At 40.1% G+C, this 22,292-nt stretch overlaps 2 protein-coding genes across 2 annotated transcripts; both read right to left on the reverse strand.

The window, feature by feature from the left end:
- Positions 1 to 3,524: 3,524 nt before the first annotated feature.
- LOC139730595 (uncharacterized) lies at positions 3,525 to 7,559 on the reverse strand. Its single transcript, XM_071641451.1, has one exon. The coding sequence runs from the start codon at positions 7,557 to 7,559 to the stop codon at positions 3,525 to 3,527; it is 4,035 nt and encodes a 1,344-aa protein (XP_071497552.1).
- A 7,189-nt stretch (positions 7,560 to 14,748) lies between these two features.
- On the reverse strand, positions 14,749 to 21,392 carry LOC139730597 (neuronal acetylcholine receptor subunit alpha-3-like). The gene is made up of 5 exons (XM_071641452.1): positions 21,296 to 21,392; positions 20,215 to 20,360; positions 17,365 to 17,474; positions 16,569 to 16,788; positions 14,749 to 15,126 (listed from the first exon to the last, which is right to left on the reverse strand). The coding sequence occupies exons 1-5, from the start codon at positions 21,390 to 21,392 to the stop codon at positions 14,749 to 14,751; spliced, it is 951 nt and encodes a 316-aa protein (XP_071497553.1).
- Between the last annotated feature and the right edge of the window lie 900 nt (positions 21,393 to 22,292).

Genomic DNA, 22,292 nt, shown 5'->3' on the forward strand with positions numbered 1-22,292 from the left:
ATCAAGGAGAATTACTATCAGGAAAATCCCGAAGTAATTTATCAAAACACATTAAATCTGTATAAACAATAGTACTTCAAATCAATAACGTTATAATAGTATCTTATACGTATTCTATTTATTCATTATATAAGTAACACATGTTAAAGGACCAACACGAACTAGCACCTGTGCTACCTCTTGGTTCTTTTAGCAACCCCATTTTGTACATTATTGGCATACTGTAGCTCTTTTTTGATAAATAGTTTTAGATTACTTAGTTATTTATCCATTATTCGATACGTTTTAGATCACTTAGACAGTAAATTTTATGTGTGCTATGTATTAATGTTGATGTATAAACATGTATTCAAACTCTCTTGTACAGTGTGTTGTCGTTGTAAATAAACTCAAACTCAAATCAGAGGTAAACAGGACCTTTAATAGTCATTCTGATGATTGTGAGCACTTTATATCCACTTATATATAAACATCAAAGGTATATGATTCACTGGGATGTCATTTAGCTAGACTGAGTGAAATATTGAAGCTATGGGTTGCAAACACGTAACTTGTCTGTATTCTTGGGATCTTCTTCTTTATTGATTATTGACACCAGTGTGTTAGCCGCTATCAGAGGTATGGAAAGTCATTGTGTGAATGGGAACAAGTTAAGTTTCGATAACTGATGGTAGACCTATGCCGATGAGTTTACAAGTATACCCTACGTAGTAATAATGATTGTGATAAGAATAAGATTATCTTTATACATTAGATTTATACTGTTGAGTATTTTATTATTCAATCTCATGGATTGATGTTATATGAATTTTTAGCCATTTAAGATTTATTCAAATTACTGAGGACAGTGCATGGAAATATAACATTAAAACTCGTACACTGCAGTAGACACATATAGCTATGATTTGTGCGCTCAACAAATGATTCACTACTATTGTCATAATCAGTGGTATTAATGGTAGTTTGAATTTTCTTACAGTTGGACTTTAACAAACAAGATTGAAAAGTGTTTACATACTTATTATATCTCTGCAGAATACATCAAGCGTCTACTTGTACTTTATCTCAATTTCAATTTCAATTCCAACTTTATTTTAATTTTCAACAGAATATCAGTGTATAACGACATGCATTTAAATGATACATCCCTCAGCAAAATAATGTGTTCATGTCTAAAATTCGTCTAGAAAAGACCACACACACACACATACACACACGATATTCATTTTAGATAAATATTGATATAGAATATATGAAAACAAAATAGAGGGCCCAACTCTAAAGCCTGTACTTGTAATATACCGTATAGGTCCCTGTAAATCGGGAGGAAATAAAAACTATGAAAAATTTCCAAGAATGGGTAAGATAAAGAGAGGAAGAGAAGAATAAAACAGAACGAAAAGAAAAGAGCCAAAAAATGAAGAAATAAGAAATCGAAAAAAGAAATGAGTTAATATTCGTGTCAGAAACAAAAGCCCATATAAAAGTCTGAATCAAGATAAGGTTAAAGCCAATACAGAGACGATTAGCCGGAATAGCTAGGGCGGTACAATCTTCCATGAATTACTTCCCACAGGCTGGAGATAAAATGGCAGACGGACAGACAGTACAATGTCTTCCCACATACACTGTCAAATTAAGCTAATCGTGTTAACTGCAGACTTAAACTTACTGTTTTCTGCTCTGCATTGCGTCTTGTCGGGACTGGACAGTCAAGTTGTTGATAATGATGAACGTGATTAAAAGAGGAGACCACTAAACTTGAAATTAGGTCACTCCATCGACACATTTGTCACAGGGGACTTTCCTCTGAATGTGGGGAACGAAAGTCCTCCCTGCGACTGGGATCTTTTCTATAGTCAAAGGCTGACTTTCTCTAAATGCAGCAGATTGTTAAGCAGACCATTCACTCAATCAACTCCTTCAACTTGTGCAACTACAGTGCCTCGAAATAAGTAGCCAATTACACAGTGTTCTTATAATGTAACAAGCAATAAGATTTATTATACTCGTCTCAAATTATGGTCGTTTACAATTATAATAACATGGTACAAACTTGAATACAGATTTCCAATTCCACTTGATCTTGAGCTTGGTTGCTCTGCTCGTTGGTTTATTCTAGAAGCTCCCGTGCTTGGTTGCTCTAGGTTGTAGACGATGCCCTGCCTGAAGTAGCGGGTCGTCTCCCCTTACTTCTGGTCCTCTCTGGAACCCTAAACTTGGTCCTCGCTGGAACCCTAAACGGTGGCTCTCTCCCTGGAACCCTAAACACCCTGTTAATTTAATAACATGATACCTCCCTTATAATTTGTGGTCTTTAGTTATTCCTGATTCTTATTCATATAACTTAAACAAAACATATGATTATATATTCCATCATATCAACATTGATTAGCCACACATAATTTCCATAATAATGTTTCACCATGGATAATTATCTTTCAATGTGGAATAGGGGTGATTAATCAGCCCATTAAAATCTTAGCGTTGTTCTAATTCTCTATTTCTTTCACAATGCAATTAAAATTCGGTTTGACATACAACCATCACACATACAATGCAATATCGGGAATTACATAGGAACTTACAAGGCATAAACAACTTCAATTAAATGATCGTGTACTTACAACAGTTGTTGGTGTTTACACTCGAATCCTCCTAGATTCTCTGCTGGATGGTCAGGCTGTCCCAGCCGAAATGCAACAATCCCTGAATCACACTGATTCCAAATAACACTCTGCTACTCTAACTTCGCAATCTCGAAGTACCGTAGCCTGGTCCTGAGTGTTCCGCAAATAATGTGGCATCTGAATTTTGTGCCCAAACACTGCATATTTATACATTTGTTGGACCATAGGTCTCCATGTAAAATTAATTAAATGAAGTCAAGTGACTTCCTAGAAAGTTTTCATAGAAGTCCTGCCCCCTTTTCTTATTGGTTGGCGTTTTCTGTCTGTCAAAACTTTCCTGAGTATCTCATTTTGCATTGGTCAAGCCCCTGCTTGACGTCATCACTTCCTGTCCACGGAAACCAAAATTCTTTGAAGTGGTCCTGTTTTGACCTAGCTAGAAACTTGTGTTTGACGTCGTGAATGACGTCCACATACCAGATAGTATGAGGCATACTACCAGGGATACCCTTTCCTCGTATTTTGACGTCATGTAGGGTTTACTCATCCCTAAAACATTTAATTCCAAATCACTCTCTTTTACTTTGATTGTGCATCGCAACATCTCCTTATATGGTTATTTTGATGCAAGCTTTTGTCTTTAAAGCTGCACTTCTTTTGTAACCATTGCCATAACATCAATTTCTTACATGAGCTACACAATAACCAGTAGTACAATGAGACAAATTATTACGTGACAAATACAAAATATGTCATATCATGACACAACCCCCCATTTCAAGATAGTACTGCTATCTACAATAGTATTTTCACGTATGAAACTAATTTGTCCGTACATACACATGACAATATCAACATTCGATAATCCCCTTGATATGGGTAAACCTGCCCCTCTTACTCTGGACATCGGCTAAGGAAGTCTGCCCCAACGTTATCTGTTCCCTTGACAGCGGTCACGTGGTAGCGGTAGGATTGGAGGGCAAGTGCCCAGCGCAAGACTCGGTTGTTTTGCAACTTAGCCTTGGCAATGTACATGAGGGGACGATGATCCACCTCAAGTTCAAACTCTCTCCCATATAGGTAAACATCGAACTTTTTTACTGCCCATGCAATTGCGAGGCACTCTCGCTCTATGACGGCATACCGTCGCTCTGTGTCTGACAACTTCCGGCTGATGTATGCGATAGGGAACTTCTCTCCCTCTACGCGCTGCATGAGTACTGCGCCAATGCCTACGTCAGACGCGTCAGTCGCAAGTATGAACGGGGATTCATGGTCTGGAAGATGGAGTATGGGGGATGAAGTCAGTCGGGACTTCAGCGTGTTGAACGCCTGCTCTTCCAGGGGTCCCCAGTCTACGCGGTTGGCTCTGTCTTTCTTTGTTAAGTCCGACAGCGGTGCAGCGATAGCTGCGAAGTTGGGTATGAACTTGCGGTAATACCCAGCTAGCCCTAGAAACGCGCGTACCTCCCGCTTTGTTTGCGGCACTTCCGCCTGCAAGATCTGCTCTACTTTCTCGGGGTGAGGCTTCAGCGTGCCGCCACCTACGACATGCCCTAGAAAGTCGAGCGTCTTGAAGCCCACATGACATTTACTTGGCTTCGCGGTTAACCCAGCATCTGCAAGCCTCGAGAGTACAGCTTGCAAGGAATCCAAGTGTTCTTCCCAGGTCTCGGAGAACACAAGGATATCGTCGATGTAGTTCACTACATTGTCGAGTCCAAACAGCACTTCTCGCATCAGCCGTGAGAAGGTGGCTGGTGCATTCACCATACCAAATGGCAGCACGGTGAAGTGAAACAGGCCTTCAGCGGTGACAAATGCTGTTTTCTCCTTATCAGACTCGGCCATGGGTATCTGCCAATACCCCTTGCTGAGGTCGAACTTCGAAAAGTACTTACCTCTTGACAGCTTCGCTAGGAGAGTGTCAGCAATCGGAATAGGTTCTGGGTCAAACACAGTTATAGCATTCAATTTGCGGTAGTCGACGCAAAATCTGTTACTTCCGTCCTTCTTTTTCACTAGTACGATCGGTGACGCGTACTTGGATCGTGATTTCTCTATCACGCCCATCTTCAGCATTTCGCTCAATTCTGCTTTTACCGCAGCTTGCATAGATTGTGGTAGGGGATACGGCTTGCTTACCACGGGGTCAGCGGTAGTAAGTGTCACTGAGCATTCCATTGCGTTTGTTCGCCCTGGTACATCGGTTAATTGCGCATCAAACTGATTTAGCAGATCGGTTACCTGCGCTGCTTGTGACTCGGTCAGTTCCGCATCTATCACCACGTCAGCCACGCTCTCATTCTGCGATAAGGCGGGCAGTCCTATGCACGGTCGGTCGAGATCGGGTTCGACCTCCTCCTCGACCACGGAGATGGCATTCGCTTGGACTCCATTGTCCCTACTTCGCGCACGGTCAACATACTTCTTCAAGAGGTTAACATGGTAGGTCTTGACCTTGCCATTGACCTCAACTCTCACATCACATCGCCCTAGTGTGCCTGTGACCGTATACGGTCCCTGCCATTGCATCAGGAGTTTGCTTGCGCTCGTTGGCCTCATAATGAGCACTTTATCGCCAACCTCAAACTTCCTGTCACGCGCCTTTGCGTCATAGTACTTGGCATATCTTTTCGATGCGCGCTTGAGCTCCTCATGCGCCACTTTGCAAGTCTCCTCGAGTCTCGCTCGTAGGTCCACAACATACTCGTATGTTGTTTTGACCTCTTCGTCGACTGTTTCCGCTTCCCAGATTGTCTTAATCAGGGAGAGAGGTCCACGTACAGTCCTACCATACAGTAGCTCAAACGGACTAAAGCTAAGGCTAGCTTGTGGTACCTCCCGATACGCGAACAACAATGCCGGTAAATAACGGTCCCAATCTTTGGGTCGCTCTGCACTCATTCGTCGCAGCATGGCTTTGAGAGTTCCGTTGAATCTCTCAACCAACCCATTGCACATGGGATGGTACGGAGTTGTGTTAAGCTGCTTTACGGACAGCAAACGCCCTAACTCCCTCATTAGCTCAGAAGTGAACTGCGCCCCTCTATCAGAGAGAATCTCGTCTGGCAAACCTAAGCGGCTAAACATCTCGACAAGCGCCTCAGCCACTCGCTCGGTTTCAATGCTCGGTAATGCAATAGCTTCTGGGTAGCGAGTTGCATAATCGACCAGCGTCAAAACATACCGATTCCCACGATCGGTCTTGGGGTCAAAAGGTCCTACGAGGTCAATCGCCACGCGCTTGAACGGAGTATCAATGAGCGGCATGCTCGCGAGCGGCACGCGACCCACGCTCCCCTTATTCACGGTGCGCTGACAGATATCACATGATATGCAATATCGCCGGACGTCATCTCCCATACCTGGCCAATAGAAGCTTTGCTGTAATCGGTCGAGTGTTTTCTGTGTTTTTAGGTGCCCAGACATTATGCCATCGTGGGCAAGCGCCATTAATCCATCACGGTATGCGCTCGGTACGGCCAATTGTCGAACTGGCTTGCCATATTCCAATTTTGTAGATTGGAATTCGCGATAGAGCAGGCCTCGATGCACGAGAAACTTGCTCTCATTTCCTTTGCTTGTGGTCGTTTTCTGACCACTCTCCGCTGCTCGCCAAGCTTTCGCTAGCGTCGGGTCAGCCTTTTGCGCTGCTTCATACTCACCTTTACTCGTCGCGAGTGAGAGTGCACTTGCTGTCGGCAGTGGTTTGAGGGGTTTCGCACTTTGCGCCTTCTGGCCACGTGTCTCTACCGCCCCTCCCTCGGATGATTCTACCATCTCTTCCTCCTCTACCACTACCTCGTCACTATCAAGTGACCACTGTGGATCGGGATTATTTTGGTCCCTGACCCCGGGAATATTCCCCAAAATAAGCTCATACATTGGGTCTTCCATAACCAGAGCTTCCACTTCCCCAGTGTAGAAAGGCGTGTCTACCCATACCCTAGCAATGGGGAATTCTCTGACAGTCCCGTCTATCAAAACCACCCTCTTCTTCTGCCCTGCAACAATCTGAGGGGTTCTAACGAACACTGACTTTACCACGGCTGTACTACAGCCACTGTCCCTTAGAACGGACACTACATGCCCTTCTACTTTTCCCTGAAGAACAGGCATGTTCACACCTGATGGTCTGACTCCCGAAGAGCATCCTGCCTCGAGAAGGGGTATTTCATCCCCCGAAGCTAGCTTCACATACGAGCCCGGCTGTCTTGCCGTTTCATATCTAACGGTGTTAGCCTCAATACAGGCAGCCCCCTTTCGGTCCTGACTAGTCTTCTCCTCAGACCCCTTCATTTCATCCAAAGCAGCAGCCCGGTTTAGTCTCGGACTATTCGTTTTGGCCTGGCAGTTTCGAGCCAAATGACCTGCCTTCCCACAAACATAACAACCACTTGACCCCTTATTTCCTTGTGGGCCACTGAATTTGGAAGCCGAATGACCCTGACTTTGGCCCTTGTCAGGTCGCTTTTGGTCTTTGTAGGAGTTGCTCTTTTGTTCCTTATGGGGGTGGGCTTGACTGTATTGATCCGCTAGCTTCGTCATTTCATCTAAGTTTGTCGGATGTCTCTCGCGAACAAACTGCTTCAGCTCTTTCGAGCTCCTGGCATAAATTTGATCCATTATCATCAATTGAATTAGGTCATCAAACTCAGCCCTAAAACCAGCTAACTCTAACCAACGCAAGAGATAGCGCTTCAGCCTCTCGGCTAACTGACTGTGAGTCTCGCCAGGCTCTACCTGCGAGCTCCGGAATTTAGCTCTAAATCCCTCTTCGTTCAACTCATACCTTTGGAGTAAGGCAGCCTTTAATTCATCGTAATCATTTGCAAGTTCTGACGGCATTCGGGAATACACTTCCAGGCCTTTGCCCGTCAACAGTGTACTGAGGGGTAGGGCCCACTGAGTTCTGGCCCATCCCATGCTTTCCGCATATCTCTCGAATCTGCATAGATAGGAATCTAAGTCATCTGTTTTCTCATTGAAAAGAGGTAATTTCACCTTTTTCATGCCATTACTAGGGGAATCATTCCTAGGTCTGGCTGCTGCGATTTGCAGCTCCAGCTCTTTTATTTTCTCCAAATGTTCCCTTTCCTTTTGTCGTTCCTCTCTTTCCTTTTGTCGTTCATCTCTTTCCTTTTGTTGCTCCTCTCTGAGCTTTTCTTCCTTCAAGTCTAGTTTCTCCTTTTCATCCCTAGCAAAATCGACCAATTCCTTGCCTGTCAGCCCTGCCTCCTTCCCCACTTTTATGAGTTCAGAATACACATCCATTGCAATGTACAGTCACGTTACTATAGCAACAATCACTCAATGTAATCTGACCTTAAGACACTGGACCTTGAGCCTAACTCTCACTGGCCAGACAAGTGGCCACTGGCGGTCTAACCTTTGGCTTCTTGTTTCGAGTTATCAGTTGCACATGAGTTGACTGGTCTAGTTATTAACTTTTAACAATTGCTGCCCGGGTTCTCCACCAATTCTTGTCACAGGGGACTTTCCTCTGAATGTGGGGAACGAAAGTCCTCCCTGCGACTGGGATCTTTTCTATAGTCAAAGGCTGACTTTCTCTAAATGCAGCAGATTGTTAAGCAGACCATTCACTCAATCAACTCCTTCAACTTGTGCAACTACAGTGCCTCGAAATAAGTAGCCAATTACACAGTGTTCTTATAATGTAACAAGCAATAAGATTTATTATACTCGTCTCAAATTATGGTCGTTTACAATTATAATAACATGGTACAAACTTGAATACAGATTTCCAATTCCACTTGATCTTGAGCTTGGTTGCTCTGCTCGTTGGTTTATTCTAGAAGCTCCCGTGCTTGGTTGCTCTAGGTTGTAGACGATGCCCTGCCTGAAGTAGCGGGTCGTCTCCCCTTACTTCTGGTCCTCTCTGGAACCCTAAACTTGGTCCTCGCTGGAACCCTAAACGGTGGCTCTCTCCCTGGAACCCTAAACACCCTGTTAATTTAATAACATGATACCTCCCTTATAATTTGTGGTCTTTAGTTATTCCTGATTCTTATTCATATAACTTAAACAAAACATATGATTATATATTCCATCATATCAACATTGATTAGCCACACATAATTTCCATAATAATGTTTCACCATGGATAATTATCTTTCAATGTGGAATAGGGGTGATTAATCAGCCCATTAAAATCTTAGCGTTGTTCTAATTCTCTATTTCTTTCACAATGCAATTAAAATTCGGTTTGACATACAACCATCACACATACAATGCAATATCGGGAATTACATAGGAACTTACAAGGCATAAACAACTTCAATTAAATGATCGTGTACTTACAACAGTTGTTGGTGTTTACACTCGAATCCTCCTAGATTCTCTGCTGGATGGTCAGGCTGTCCCAGCCGAAATGCAACAATCCCTGAATCACACTGATTCCAAATAACACTCTGCTACTCTAACTTCGCAATCTCGAAGTACCGTAGCCTGGTCCTGAGTGTTCCGCAAATAATGTGGCATCTGAATTTTGTGCCCAAACACTGCATATTTATACATTTGTTGGACCATAGGTCTCCATGTAAAATTAATTAAATGAAGTCAAGTGACTTCCTAGAAAGTTTTCATAGAAGTCCTGCCCCCTTTTCTTATTGGTTGGCGTTTTCTGTCTGTCAAAACTTTCCTGAGTATCTCATTTTGCATTGGTCAAGCCCCTGCTTGACGTCATCACTTCCTGTCCACGGAAACCAAAATTCTTTGAAGTGGTCCTGTTTTGACCTAGCTAGAAACTTGTGTTTGACGTCGTGAATGACGTCCACATACCAGATAGTATGAGGCATACTACCAGGGATACCCTTTCCTCGTATTTTGACGTCATGTAGGGTTTACTCATCCCTAAAACATTTAATTCCAAATCACTCTCTTTTACTTTGATTGTGCATCGCAACATCTCCTTATATGGTTATTTTGATGCAAGCTTTTGTCTTTAAAGCTGCACTTCTTTTGTAACCATTGCCATAACATCAATTTCTTACATGAGCTACACAATAACCAGTAGTACAATGAGACAAATTATTACGTGACAAATACAAAATATGTCATATCATGACAACATTGACAAGGGAAATCGGCGAGTATGAAAAAAAAAAATGGCGAACTGTCACTCATTTGTTTGCCGTATAATACAAAGTCGGGGAATCCCACAAAAGGTCAAAGGACGACGTGAAACGTAACAGGTAGACATTGGCATTTCTGTTTCGTTTGCATACTGTTCTTCATGATTAATGTGCTCAGTCATGCATGACATTTTGTCATCACAACTAGGACTGGTACCAACTGAAAGAAGAAGAGTACTCCTTTCCTCACAACCAACATTGGGCTCTCCATATTTGACAATTATGTAGCCATTTTGAGTCTACCTTTACTATTGATACGTACTGGGATGTATAGATATTGATATCAGTGTTTGAAAAACAATACGGATTACTCGTGATCCTAACTACACGCAGCCGCTGTAGCGGTCTGGTCAGGCTACTCGTGATCCCAAACTTTGAAAATGTATATATTTTCTATATCTTAGATAAGTTATATTTATGATATGTTTATACACATTTTGTTTACCGAGGGATCCACGTCTACAAGTTGTGATTTTTAGTGGATTACCCTTTTCCATGGCTTTATTTAATGCTTAATGTAACTATATGTGTATTGTCTGTTTTATACTATTATACCTTCTTTCGCACATATCTTAATATTTTTCTTTAAAGTGTGTATATTTCTTTACTATTTACATATATACTTTGTATTGGTATCTTGTAGTTTGATGGAAATGGAGAAAATAAAATTATCAATTTTCTCTATGTGTTTGTCTCCCTCTTTCTGTATCGTTCATTCTTTCTCTTCTTCTCCCAATCAATATCGATTTGCTCGCTCTTCTCCAATCCCAAACGACTCAAAACATTATTACGCATCAATTACATACTTTACTTTAAAATGGGCCTAGTGTAACGATGCATCCATTCCATCAGGAGAGAATATATATGTATCTTTATATATATATATATATATATATATATATATATATATATGTATATGTATACATAATATGTAATATATGTATATAATTGTGATGTTCTCCGTCACTGTTGTTACTGCTATTAATATTTATTATTACATTTCATTCATTTATTCCAGCCCAGACAAGCAGATTCGAATGCACGACTTTAATGAGATACGAAAAGTGAACTATCTTATTTACAACGAGAGCTTTACTACCAAGTACTAGTATAATACACGCACAAGTACTAGTATTATACTAGTACTGTATTATACTAGTACTACCAAGTACTAGTATAATACACGCACAAGACAAGTTAGGTTATAGGTCTTTTTGTCTTAGTTTCTTTGTTTCATCCATTTTCAATGCTTATCAGTCTATCGATCATATAATTTCTTGTATTACGTGTGGGGGGAATGCAGCCTACAAGCTCAGCTTTTTAGCATTCCTCCCCATTTCCAACATTTTCCTATACCTACAAGTTTTCTGTAAATTTATCCTTTACTTTGTATGATGAAATTTATGCACTGTATTCAATTTTTGTAATATATTTATATGTTTTTGTTGGAAATGAAAAATAAATGAATGAATGAAATGAATGAATATCTACTGGACCTATATAATAATTATCCGAAATAGAAAAAGAAATCACAGTTATCCAGTATAAAACAGGACAAAATATACCCATTTCTTATTGATGTGTTTTCAATAGATTCATATTTCTCTTGAAGTGTATTTCAAACTTTAACATTAGTTTAACAAAAAAACAACAACAACAAAAACAAAAACAAACCCCCAAGTTACGTAAATTAAAAGGGCATTCCAGACGATTCTCATAATTTCACATCATGCAGTACATAAATCAACAGTTCCATGTATAGACTTTTGGAATTTATTGTGGTCCTTCAGTGCTCAGAGAAACCAATAATCTGAAAATCAAACAAAATAATCACACTGAACAGCGTTGATGACATAGAGCCTCACTATATTTCAGAAATGTAGCAGTGTAATTGCAATTCAATACCGTTTGCTTGTCACAAGTTCACCTGTGTAGAATCTATGCATGCCTTCTTTTTTCTTTTCCTTTTTTTTAGTTCTCCTTCCTTGAGCCCCTTCTCATGCATTCTTACGGTGAGACTACCATGTCATCATCCTTGTTCATTGCAATTTGTTATACATTTTGAAAACACGGTTATTCCTCATCCCGGTCAAATTCTGAAACTCTGTGCTAAGTATAACATATTTATAGTTGTTCAAATGTAAAAGTCTGAAAAACTTCCGGAGGTCCCCTTTAATATCAATTACCCGAAAACAGTAATATAAATGCCATAAAGTCATCCGACACAATAATTGTGAGGCTAAATAACCTGCACGCAGTTTCACGCTAACAATCTATTGCGTGAAAAATAAACAACATCGTAAACTTGCTCGCAAACTGTATATACATGTAATAAAACTAAATAGTTCTTTTATGGATTATCATTCGCATTCTATACACATAACTGATATCATTATGTAATCTGTGTTAAAGCAGCACATTGATAATAAATATCTTACTCCTTGATGAACCTTTCAAATCTGCATTTAAAATGAACCATGAATCGTTAAGATAGTGATTGTGATTCGTGGCAAAATGTCCACAGCGTCAAAGCAGTACTGTACCCGCATTTTAGGTGTCTATTCAACATTATTAGTTCATGCCATCTGAACTTCAACAGTGTAGAAATATGCCGTGGCTCACACTTCTGGACGGGACGCGTAAATCACAACGATGTATATGATGACAGCGAGAGAGACCACGCACACGAATATACACAACATGACATCGAGACGCCTCGCTAATCTCTTCCAATCGTTGTCCATACTGCCTGCTCGTCCCAGCCTGGCTGCGCGCGGACCCGCGTCGATACTTGTGCCGTTTGCGTTGCCGTTCGACGAACTCTCTTTGCGCGGTCGATACTGCGTCGGCGATTCGACGGTTGTGACGAGTACTGGACTGTCCGTGAAGGTGTAGCCTGTGGTCAGCTTGGGCAGTTTGAACCCACAGAGAAAGGAGCAAAGTGGCGACATCGGGCGCGAGGGGCTGATGTAGAACACACGGAGGACAACCATCGAAGCGGTGAGAGAGAAACAACTCGCAATCACCGTAAACATAAAGTATATACCTGCAATAAAGAGTGACAAAATGCATCACGGTGAGCAGATGTTGTTGTTGTTGTTGCTGCTGCTGCTGCTGTTGCTGTTGTCGTCGTCATCGTCTTCGTCGTACCACATCGCAGTATTCTTATGAGAATAGATGGGTCAGAAAATGTTTACAAGCTAATAGGTTAATATGTGGGAATATTGTCATCAACTTGCTAAAGTGCCCACATTCATTTTGACATCATTACTTGGCTTGTTCCATCATAATAATAGTGCCAAATAAACGGACACTTCGACCTCAACATTCTTTCGGCAGAAAAGGTGAAATTTTACATTTAATGCATACAAACACATTACATTTTATTGGATGAATTTTGTCCTGGATGCGTGACTCTTTTAAGTTTCACCATTTCATCATTATCATTACGCGCCCATTTTTATAGAGACATTAATGTCTATTCGCATTTCGTGAAACGGTAGAATTGTATTTTTAACATCGACTTCGGTAAAACACCATTTCAAGGCTGCTTTATGCACCTTCTTTACACTGACTTACTTAAGCATGAGCATCATAATTATACTCAGTACATGACACCGTTGGATATAAGGGTTAGGGTTGGAATAACATGACACTTAAGTAAAACTTTTTAGTTTTAGCGATGAGGAATTAAAACGCATTTCATATAATTTCATGTGATAAAATGAAATAAAATGAAATGAAATTGCCAATGTACAGTCAGACCGCAGCACCCGATAATTCGCTCGTATTCATTCAACTCGTATGCAAGCCTAGAGCGGGCTTGCATGAGCTGCTGAAGGGGATTTTGTCCTTTGGCTTTCGGCAACAAAAATACACCTTATATCCACAAATTTGGTAGCAAATTCAAGGAAAATATGTAAACTATCGTCACACGTTACTCAAATTATTGTAAATGAAAAGTATCATAGCGTAATTTGAGCTTGAAAAGTAAGGAAAAAAGTAATTCGTGCAGTACACGTTCAAGACGTCAAAATAATACCGAATTCACTTTGCATCTCAATGAAAATGCATTATTTGGTAGTCTATATATCTCTTAATATTTCTATACATGTAAACATCTTGACAATTGTTGCTCAAACCGGTCAGGAACCAGTAAAATATACATCGATGTCAGTGCTGATCAGCTTGAAAGAGTAAGCTCTCTCATTGGACAGCGCTTGCATTCAGCGCTTGCATTACGTCATTACGCTTTACATACATAACGGTTTGATGCCCTTGCGGTTTCTTGGCACGCGTGTAGTTCAAGCCAAGTTCAAGTGCTGAATGCAAGCACTGTCCAAATGAGAGAGCTCTTTCGCGCCACTGTACACTTTGTGTGGAGCATACTTCCGGCTTAGGAGTGAACTTTACAGACATTTCAAAACAGAAAAACTAGTATAAATCATGCTTACATCTCCTTGACTCCAATATATGATGAGCATCTAAGTTTCCTCTCTGCGAAACAGCCAAAATCAGAAACAACAGTTTCTTAAACCGGTCAGGAACCAAAAATGAATTTTAGACGACAAAATCTTCCGTGAAAAGCAGGTAAAATTTACGCAAATTCAACTGATTATATCGTCATGATAAGATCCGATGATATACGCAAATTTAGTATCAAAATAAAGATCAGAGTCTGCAGAACAATTTACCGTGACTTGTAGCCATGATGAATGTATGTACAAGTCGCTACACTGTGAAAACCATAGCCCTGTTAAACTCTCGCAAAATCTCGCACGACGAGACACCTTTCGAACGCAAAGATCGTCAACGAGAGTGCTGAATAAATCTTGCCGGATCGGCTCATTAGCATACGTGCTGCGGTCTGACTGTATAACGATTATCATTATTTAGTTGTATTACGTAATAGACGTGATAGACATTACAACCATGTGATATGATATTTGTATTTGGAAGTCTTATAAATCTGTACCATCATTGAAGACAGCATGGGGCTGAGCTAGAATAGCAAGGTTCTCACCTAATAAAGGTATCTGTGATCCCAACGGCGGCATATACTCGCTGATGAGCTGCTGAAACAAAATGGCGGACAGAAGGTTGGCCACGGCGAAGGATATTTTCTCTCCCGACTCGGGCGGGATGAGGAACACGGCGATGTTGAGGAAGGAGAGCAGAATGCCCGGCGCTACCATGTTGACTAAGTAATGCTGGTACAGCCTTTGGAGGCGGAGAGTGTAGATGACCAGGGAGTAGGGGTGCGGACAACAGGTGTATTTCACGTCTATGTTCTCCACATCGACTTCGCATGACCACACCCCATTCTGGAAGTAGACGTCCTTTGGTAAACGATAGATAAAAATGAAGTGAGTATCATAAAAATGCATCGTGTAAAACAATGACGGGAGTGGAGTGAGAGACCATCCACTCTTAAAACATCCGAGTCAGGACTGACCCGGAACTGGGTCCGTTGGGGTCACACACCGTTCCGGGTCAAAAATGACTTGGAATTTGGTCATGAAGATCTCGAATGGGGTCACCCTGACCCAATTCATGACTCTGAATGGGTCATATCTGGCCCCATTCCTTGTCATTTCTGACCCGGAACGGTGTATGACCCCAACGGACCCAGTTCCGGGTCAGTTCTGACTCGGATGTTTTAGGAGTGTCTATATAGGGCAACATAATTCTCAACAGAAACTGTAAACCCATGGGGATCATATGCAATATTGAAAATACCCATTGTCCATACAGCATATTTCATTTTGATGGGTTATGGATCCTTCCAATGTGATTGGTCAGAGTTTTGTTGCCATTAGTCATTTCTCATGGCATGCATATTATTTCCTTTCAGCACTTCATCCATCACACAATATAGAGTCACAACTCATGCACGTAAAAGATCCCGCTTCATGCATTCATCTCAAAGAGCAGGGTGTTCAACCCGGTGAAGTGGTCCCGCCTCACATCCAACTGTAACCCATGGAAGACCAGCTTTACACAGCTGAATATGGGCTATCCAGCCATCTTCCCAGATGGAAATATGAACAAACAAACAAACCTCTGAATTGTGCGAACCCACTGCGCTTTCCCTCCTGAATTCAAATAATTCGAAGGTGCTTTGTGCACCATTATACAGACCCACTTAAACCTATACAAGGCCTTTTCACATCAGCCCGATAAAAATCCAAGCTCGAGATATTTTTCGCGATCGTAAATTAGCGCGCTATTTCATTTCCTATTCACATCAGCCCGAACATTATGAAATAGCGCGCTAGTTCTCATTAATTATCCTGCTATTTCGGAAATTTCCCGAGTTGGACTAGAGAAATTTTCTCGATCAGTTAGCGCGCTATTTGTATCCACATTATCAAGTAGCGCGCTAATTCGTGATCGGGTTAATTTCCCAAGTCAGAAAATAGCGCGCTATTTCGAAACATCGGGCTGATGTGAAAACGCCTAGTGAGTCATTTTGTATGTCATAAATACGCATCGGGATAATTTGTTTTGTGTATTCGTGTTTGTATATGTGTGTATGTAATTTATGTGTGTATGTGTGTGTGTGTGTGTGTGTGCGCGCGCGCATGTGTACTTACTAGTATGTTCATGTGTATGTTCATAATATTGTGTGTGCTTTGTTTTGTTCGATCTTTTGGCCTTGTGCAAAAGACTGTACTCCATTTTCAACCAATCAAAATGTTTGGATGTTATACGTAGTAAAAATCTATTATATGTTCAATATTTTGACGAATATTTTGACGACATGGTGATGCTCCCTTACCTGTTCCGAATCCGAATCATTGGGGTAGATAAGGTCGAGAGCTTCTTTAGTATAGATCCAAGAGGAGTACGTCAGCGAGCACACCTGGACGTCGAAGGGGAAGTAGCGGACCTGGACGGGGCACGAACTGGTGGTGATGACGTTGGTGAACCAGGTAATCGTGCCGTCACTCGACAACAGACAGTCATCCGCACTCTGTGTGATGAAACCAGGGGACACGCTGTCGAGAGAGAAAGAGAAGCAGAGACAATTATGACAAACACATTTGAAATAATACGATTCAATATGAGACCATCATTATTTCATTATTACCAGAGTTGTATATAGCTTCGGAAATGACGATCTTAATGTTGCGCGGAGGGCGGGGGCTATAGCAGCTTCAGAAATGTCTTAAACATGAATTCTGGAATAATTTTGTACAGTCCAAATTGGAAACTGAGACAATGATTTCATCACTTTATGCATATTGATCATAATGTAATGGTGACCGACAGCAACGTTTTTCAAATTTTTGCAACTTTTTATTTTTTGCTCGATTTAACTTTCTAAGCACATTATTCAACTTAAAGCAAAACAGAAATTGGATTTTCCTTCGTAATCAGTTTGTTAAGGGTAAGAAACCCTGGATAATTGCAAGGATTCAACTAAATACAATGTACTTATCCTGTGAGAGTGTTAGATTGTGCTTCTGTGTTTGTGTGTGTGTGTGTGTGCGTGTGTGTGTGTGTGTGCTTTCGATCCACAAAAATCTGTTCCATATAAAGCATTAAAAAGAAAAGTCTTGACGAAAGCCAACTTTTCATAGAGGGTGATGTCCGGCGTCCATATCAACGTCGGGTCGATGGTAACCGAACTGATGCCACCGTAGTCATCTGGGTTCCACTGCAGTAGAGAGTCTTTCCACACCTGTGGAAAGGAAACAGAGAACAGGATGGACATGGATATACTGGCAGTACACTCTGTAAGAAGAAATATGGGTTCAACTTTGCACCTTTACCAGTGTCACAGTGAGAGCACCCTTTACTGTGCAACTTTGCACCTTTCAGACCAGTGTCACAAGGTGCAAATTTGCACCTTTCTGGTGCAAATTTGCACCTTTCTGGTCTGAAAGGTGCAAAGTTGAACCTATTTTTCTTGGAGTGTACGTATCATCAGATTGTGATCTCGGGATCAGAAAAAGAAATCGGTCAATCTGTCCCACCGCTAGAGAAAATAAGATTTTCTCTGTAAATGTATGTATGTATCTATATATACATATGTAAATATGATATAAATTGTATATAGAATATATATGCATATACACATATATACATATACTGTTAACAACAAATTATTCATACCCCTGAGAAATTATTAGTTCTGAGCAAATTTTTTGCAAGTGAAGGATGGAGTGATGGTGATTGGGTGTTAACTTTTTACTCTTATATGTCCTCTGTAAATTGACATTAATTCCAGTTTGCCTCATTTGCAAAACAATAGAAATGTTGCGCGATAACACCCAGTCACCATCACTCTATCCTTCACTTCTAAGAAATGTGCTCAAAACTAAAAAATTCCCAGGGGTATGAATAATTTTGTTGTTAACTGTATATACAAATAAATAAATAAATATATAAATACATGTGTATATTTTTTCTATTTATTTATTTATTTATTTATTTACTTATTTATATATGTACAACAATTCCATTGGACTGACAGCAGATGCAGTGCATTGGTTTCGTCCATTCACAAAGTCATGTCACTGGTCCTGCAGGAACAAAAGTGGTCTGACAGTACGCGATCCTTTCCGTTAGTCAGATTTACTGCTATCAATTTCAATTTCAATTTCAATTTATTTTCGTATTTCTCGATGGAAAATACATGGTATATAACAAAATATAATACAGAATGTCCAGCTTGGATATATACATGAAGAAATAGGAATACAAAAGTAATACATAACGGTCGATGTGTCATTTTCAATCAAAGTAAAAGATGCGAAGAGAAATACGATGGAACCTACTAAAAAGCAAGGCTTGTTGAGTGTAAGTCCCAACAAAAGCCTAGTAAGGGGAACAGGATGAGGAGCACGGGTACAATTAGGACCAAAAGTAAGGATAAACAAAAGAGAATGACTATTACTCGGGGCTCAGAAGATTCTTCTCACATGCATTTGCATCTCAGAAGATTCTCAGAAGATGCATCTCAGAAGATTCTTCTCACATGCATTTATGTGTGTGATAAAATGATAAAATGATAAAATGATAAAATATCGGTAAGGTATCGATCATAATCATTACATCACGATTCTTACCGCTTTCATCCATCCGTTTAGAGTAATCTGTTGGGATATTTCATCCTGCAGTGAGAGAGAGAGAAAAAAAAAAGAAAGCAAAAATGATCATCAATGAGCACGAGAGTAAAAACGCAAAGGAGGTGAGTGTCTTCTTTCTCGTAAACGTCTAAGAATTCGAACGCCTAAAATGGGACGATCAGAATAATACGTAATGCTGAATACCATACTTTACCACTTCAACGTGAGAATAAGTACTTGCAAGGATTGTCTTAGTTGGAAACTGCAACGCAGAAGAAATGATTATCAGAATGATAAATGACAAAAACTCGTGATCTGTCCCTTATCCCTCACTAGTGCACATCGAACGAGAACTAAACAGGAACTCCTTAGTCGGACCAATCCCCCATCCCATGATGATAAAACTGTGGATTTGCAAGTGGAGCTGTAATAGTTGTAGCATAGCTAGTGGATAAGATTATGTGACAGCAGCGGTTGTGGGAGATACGACATTTACTCCTGCGACAACATTGCTCCAGTCTTATTTTCTCCAAGGACTTTAGGGTTAGAGTTAGGGTTGTGATAGGGTTTAAGTTTTAGGTTACGTTCATGAAGGGTAATTTTTCAATCAGCTGTACAAAGTTTTAGTTTAATGCGATGATTAGGATTATAGGGTTAGAGTTATATTTGAGGGTATCAATTTATGTTTGGCTTAGCGTGCAGATTTTTCACGGGAGTAATTGTCGCATGAGCAAATGTCATGGAACCGCGGTTGTGATCTTCCTAACAAGGCGCTTGACCTCATGGCCTTGACCTACAGCCCTTCGAAGGAGGGATTTAATCAGTGATTTCGTTGTTACTTGCTAACGATCGTTTATTGTTTCCCTAGCCGCCACGTAAAACAAATCATAATTCAATTCAGTTCAATTCAATTCAATTCAATTCAGTTTAATCTAATTCAATACAAAGTTAAGTATTTTATCCATTTATCCGCGCAGGTGGTTTGTGGTCATATCCATAGTATATTATCATATCGCCACATCACAATTCGCTATGTCCCAGTCAAATTCATGATTAGATTTTTATAATCACAGGTTTATTATCAAATGCGTTTTTATATCCATTTCAAACTATCGTGATAGATTGTTGTAGGTATTGGATTACATCAATATGCACGGTAGTCGGTGTTAGAGGTGACTCTGTGCCCCAGGCCACCGGAAATAGATGTCGAGCCACAAGCAAAAGAAGGAGATGATGAAGAAAGGAAGTCAGGAGATGAACGGAAGAACAGCTTGAGAATGAATAATTGTCAGAGACACAGACACACGCACACAACAACAACAACAACAATAGCAAAAGATGAAAACTTACAAAATCGATGACTTGGACGACGAGATTTCTGAAGCTGACTTTGACGCTCTCGGAGAGGTTACCTGCTGGTCGGATGGTATTTGATCCGTACCTAGAATGCAGGTAGCCCAGGAGACGCTTCCCGTGATCAAGGGAGGAGACGGTCACTGCAAGAAAGAGTTACAAAAACTTGTGTCATCTAGAGACATGTTACTGTAACTGGTACTTTTCCGTATTAACTCCATTTACTCTGATTTTATCATCCTTCTCTCATTTAATCCGTATTTGATTTGAAAAGAAAAGAACTTGTACCTTTTCTTTCTTTCTTTTTTGTCCTCAAACTGATGGACTTTATTTAAATCATAGTTTAGAATCATGCAAAAGTCAATACAAGCATAAAACAATTGCAATCATACTACATGTAGTTCAATTTACATCAAATGAAATTTCTGTATGTGACGGATTTTATCATGGATTGCTGGAATACTTTTTTTTTGGAGATATCATTACAATATAACAGAAACTCACATTTGAATTCTTTTACACTAAATGATGCAGTAGAACACTGGTTTCTGTATTCTTCCATGAGAGATATACCTTATAACTTGAGTATTCCATGAAATTAACTATCGCGTTAATAAGAAAATAATCCTTCTTATAAGCAAAATAAAATGTCATGCCCGATTACTATGATTTTCTCATCTATGATGATATTTTTTCTTGAACATTCAAAGATAAGGCCATTGATCCTTGCCCAGATGTTTTATTCTCGGACAATACAACAAATTATGCATTAAAGATTCATTCTCATTACAGAATTTGCACTGTGTATTTGTTATTTTCCATTTCAGTACCTTTCCATTTTGTAGAGAAAATTGTGACAGGAACATACACATACGTAAACATACTTATCTTATCAGGATGTCTCTTCTCCCCCGTTTAAATACTCCCTCTAACCAGTCGCTAGCTACTTACATCATTGCATCACTTTGTACTTCACGTGACCCTGCCCACACCTTAATTGTCTAAACTTGGAAATACAATGGTAAAATAGATTTTGTCATAAATTACTTAAATCATTGTGCCATGATACTTAGCTTACCATCATCCTGTATTATACTGTGTAGTGTTGCACTAAGGAGTTTCAGGACACGCAGGTTTCTGATTGACAATTGCTTATTTCCATACACATTGGTCATTGTTAACAAGAAGTTATGGGAAAATCGATAAACGAAGACATCCATAAGACCTCGTACCATGCTCTCTTTTTTTTTACTCTCATGATCTGCTTTGTCTTTTTCGCGGTTCATTTTCTTTAATTGTTTGCTACAAGACAAAGGGATCTACAAAAGATGTCAGACAGATTATGCATTTCGCGACGTATAGCTTTGCTCTCTATTTACCTTGCGCATGTGCATACACTTGTTCATCTTGATTTTATTCTGTTTTATGTCATCTCTCTCATACAACTTAACGTATGTTGATACCCTGTGTATAAAGTTCCTCTCGTTTTCTTTCGTGGTGATCCCGTGCAAGGAGAGTCATGAAATTTCAAGTGCAAATCCTATAACATCTTTTGCATGAACATGTAGGTCTATTTTCGAAGGACTATACGTCCAATACGTTAAATTATTATCAATTTAAAATAATTATCATGTACCCCTTAGATGAGGGCCCGCATGACGTCATTCTCATGAAAGTGTGTTTCGAGTGGAAAGATAATGAGAGTAATTTTGCATCCAGCCTTACAGCGTCACATTGTTCATGGCGACTGGACAGAAATAATATTGAGCAACAAGGTTTTTAATTAGAGCTATTTGACATGCATATTGTCATTGGGCGAAAATGACAATCGCTTCCTCATAACAATATTCAATTAACAGCTAATCTGTGGTTGAAGACCGCTTAGTCAGTTGAACAATAGGTAATTTTGCTGGTGATTCTTCAGTCTCAACATCATCTCGAAGTTTGGAAGCCCACTCAATGTTATTATCGAATGCAAAATTTTCGCCACTCTATATTTCTTGTAGCTATTTGTTTGCTTCTTGGAAAGTCACAAGATCATCTAGCTTTAGAGGAAGAGATGGAATAGTGAACGA

This window comes from Diadema antillarum, unplaced genomic scaffold (genome assembly GCF_040938485.1).
Source record: "Diadema antillarum isolate AM-2024a unplaced genomic scaffold, OU_Dant_1.0 seq00000321_RagTag, whole genome shotgun sequence".
NCBI classification, from domain to species: Eukaryota; Metazoa; Echinodermata; class Echinoidea; order Diadematoida; family Diadematidae; genus Diadema; species Diadema antillarum.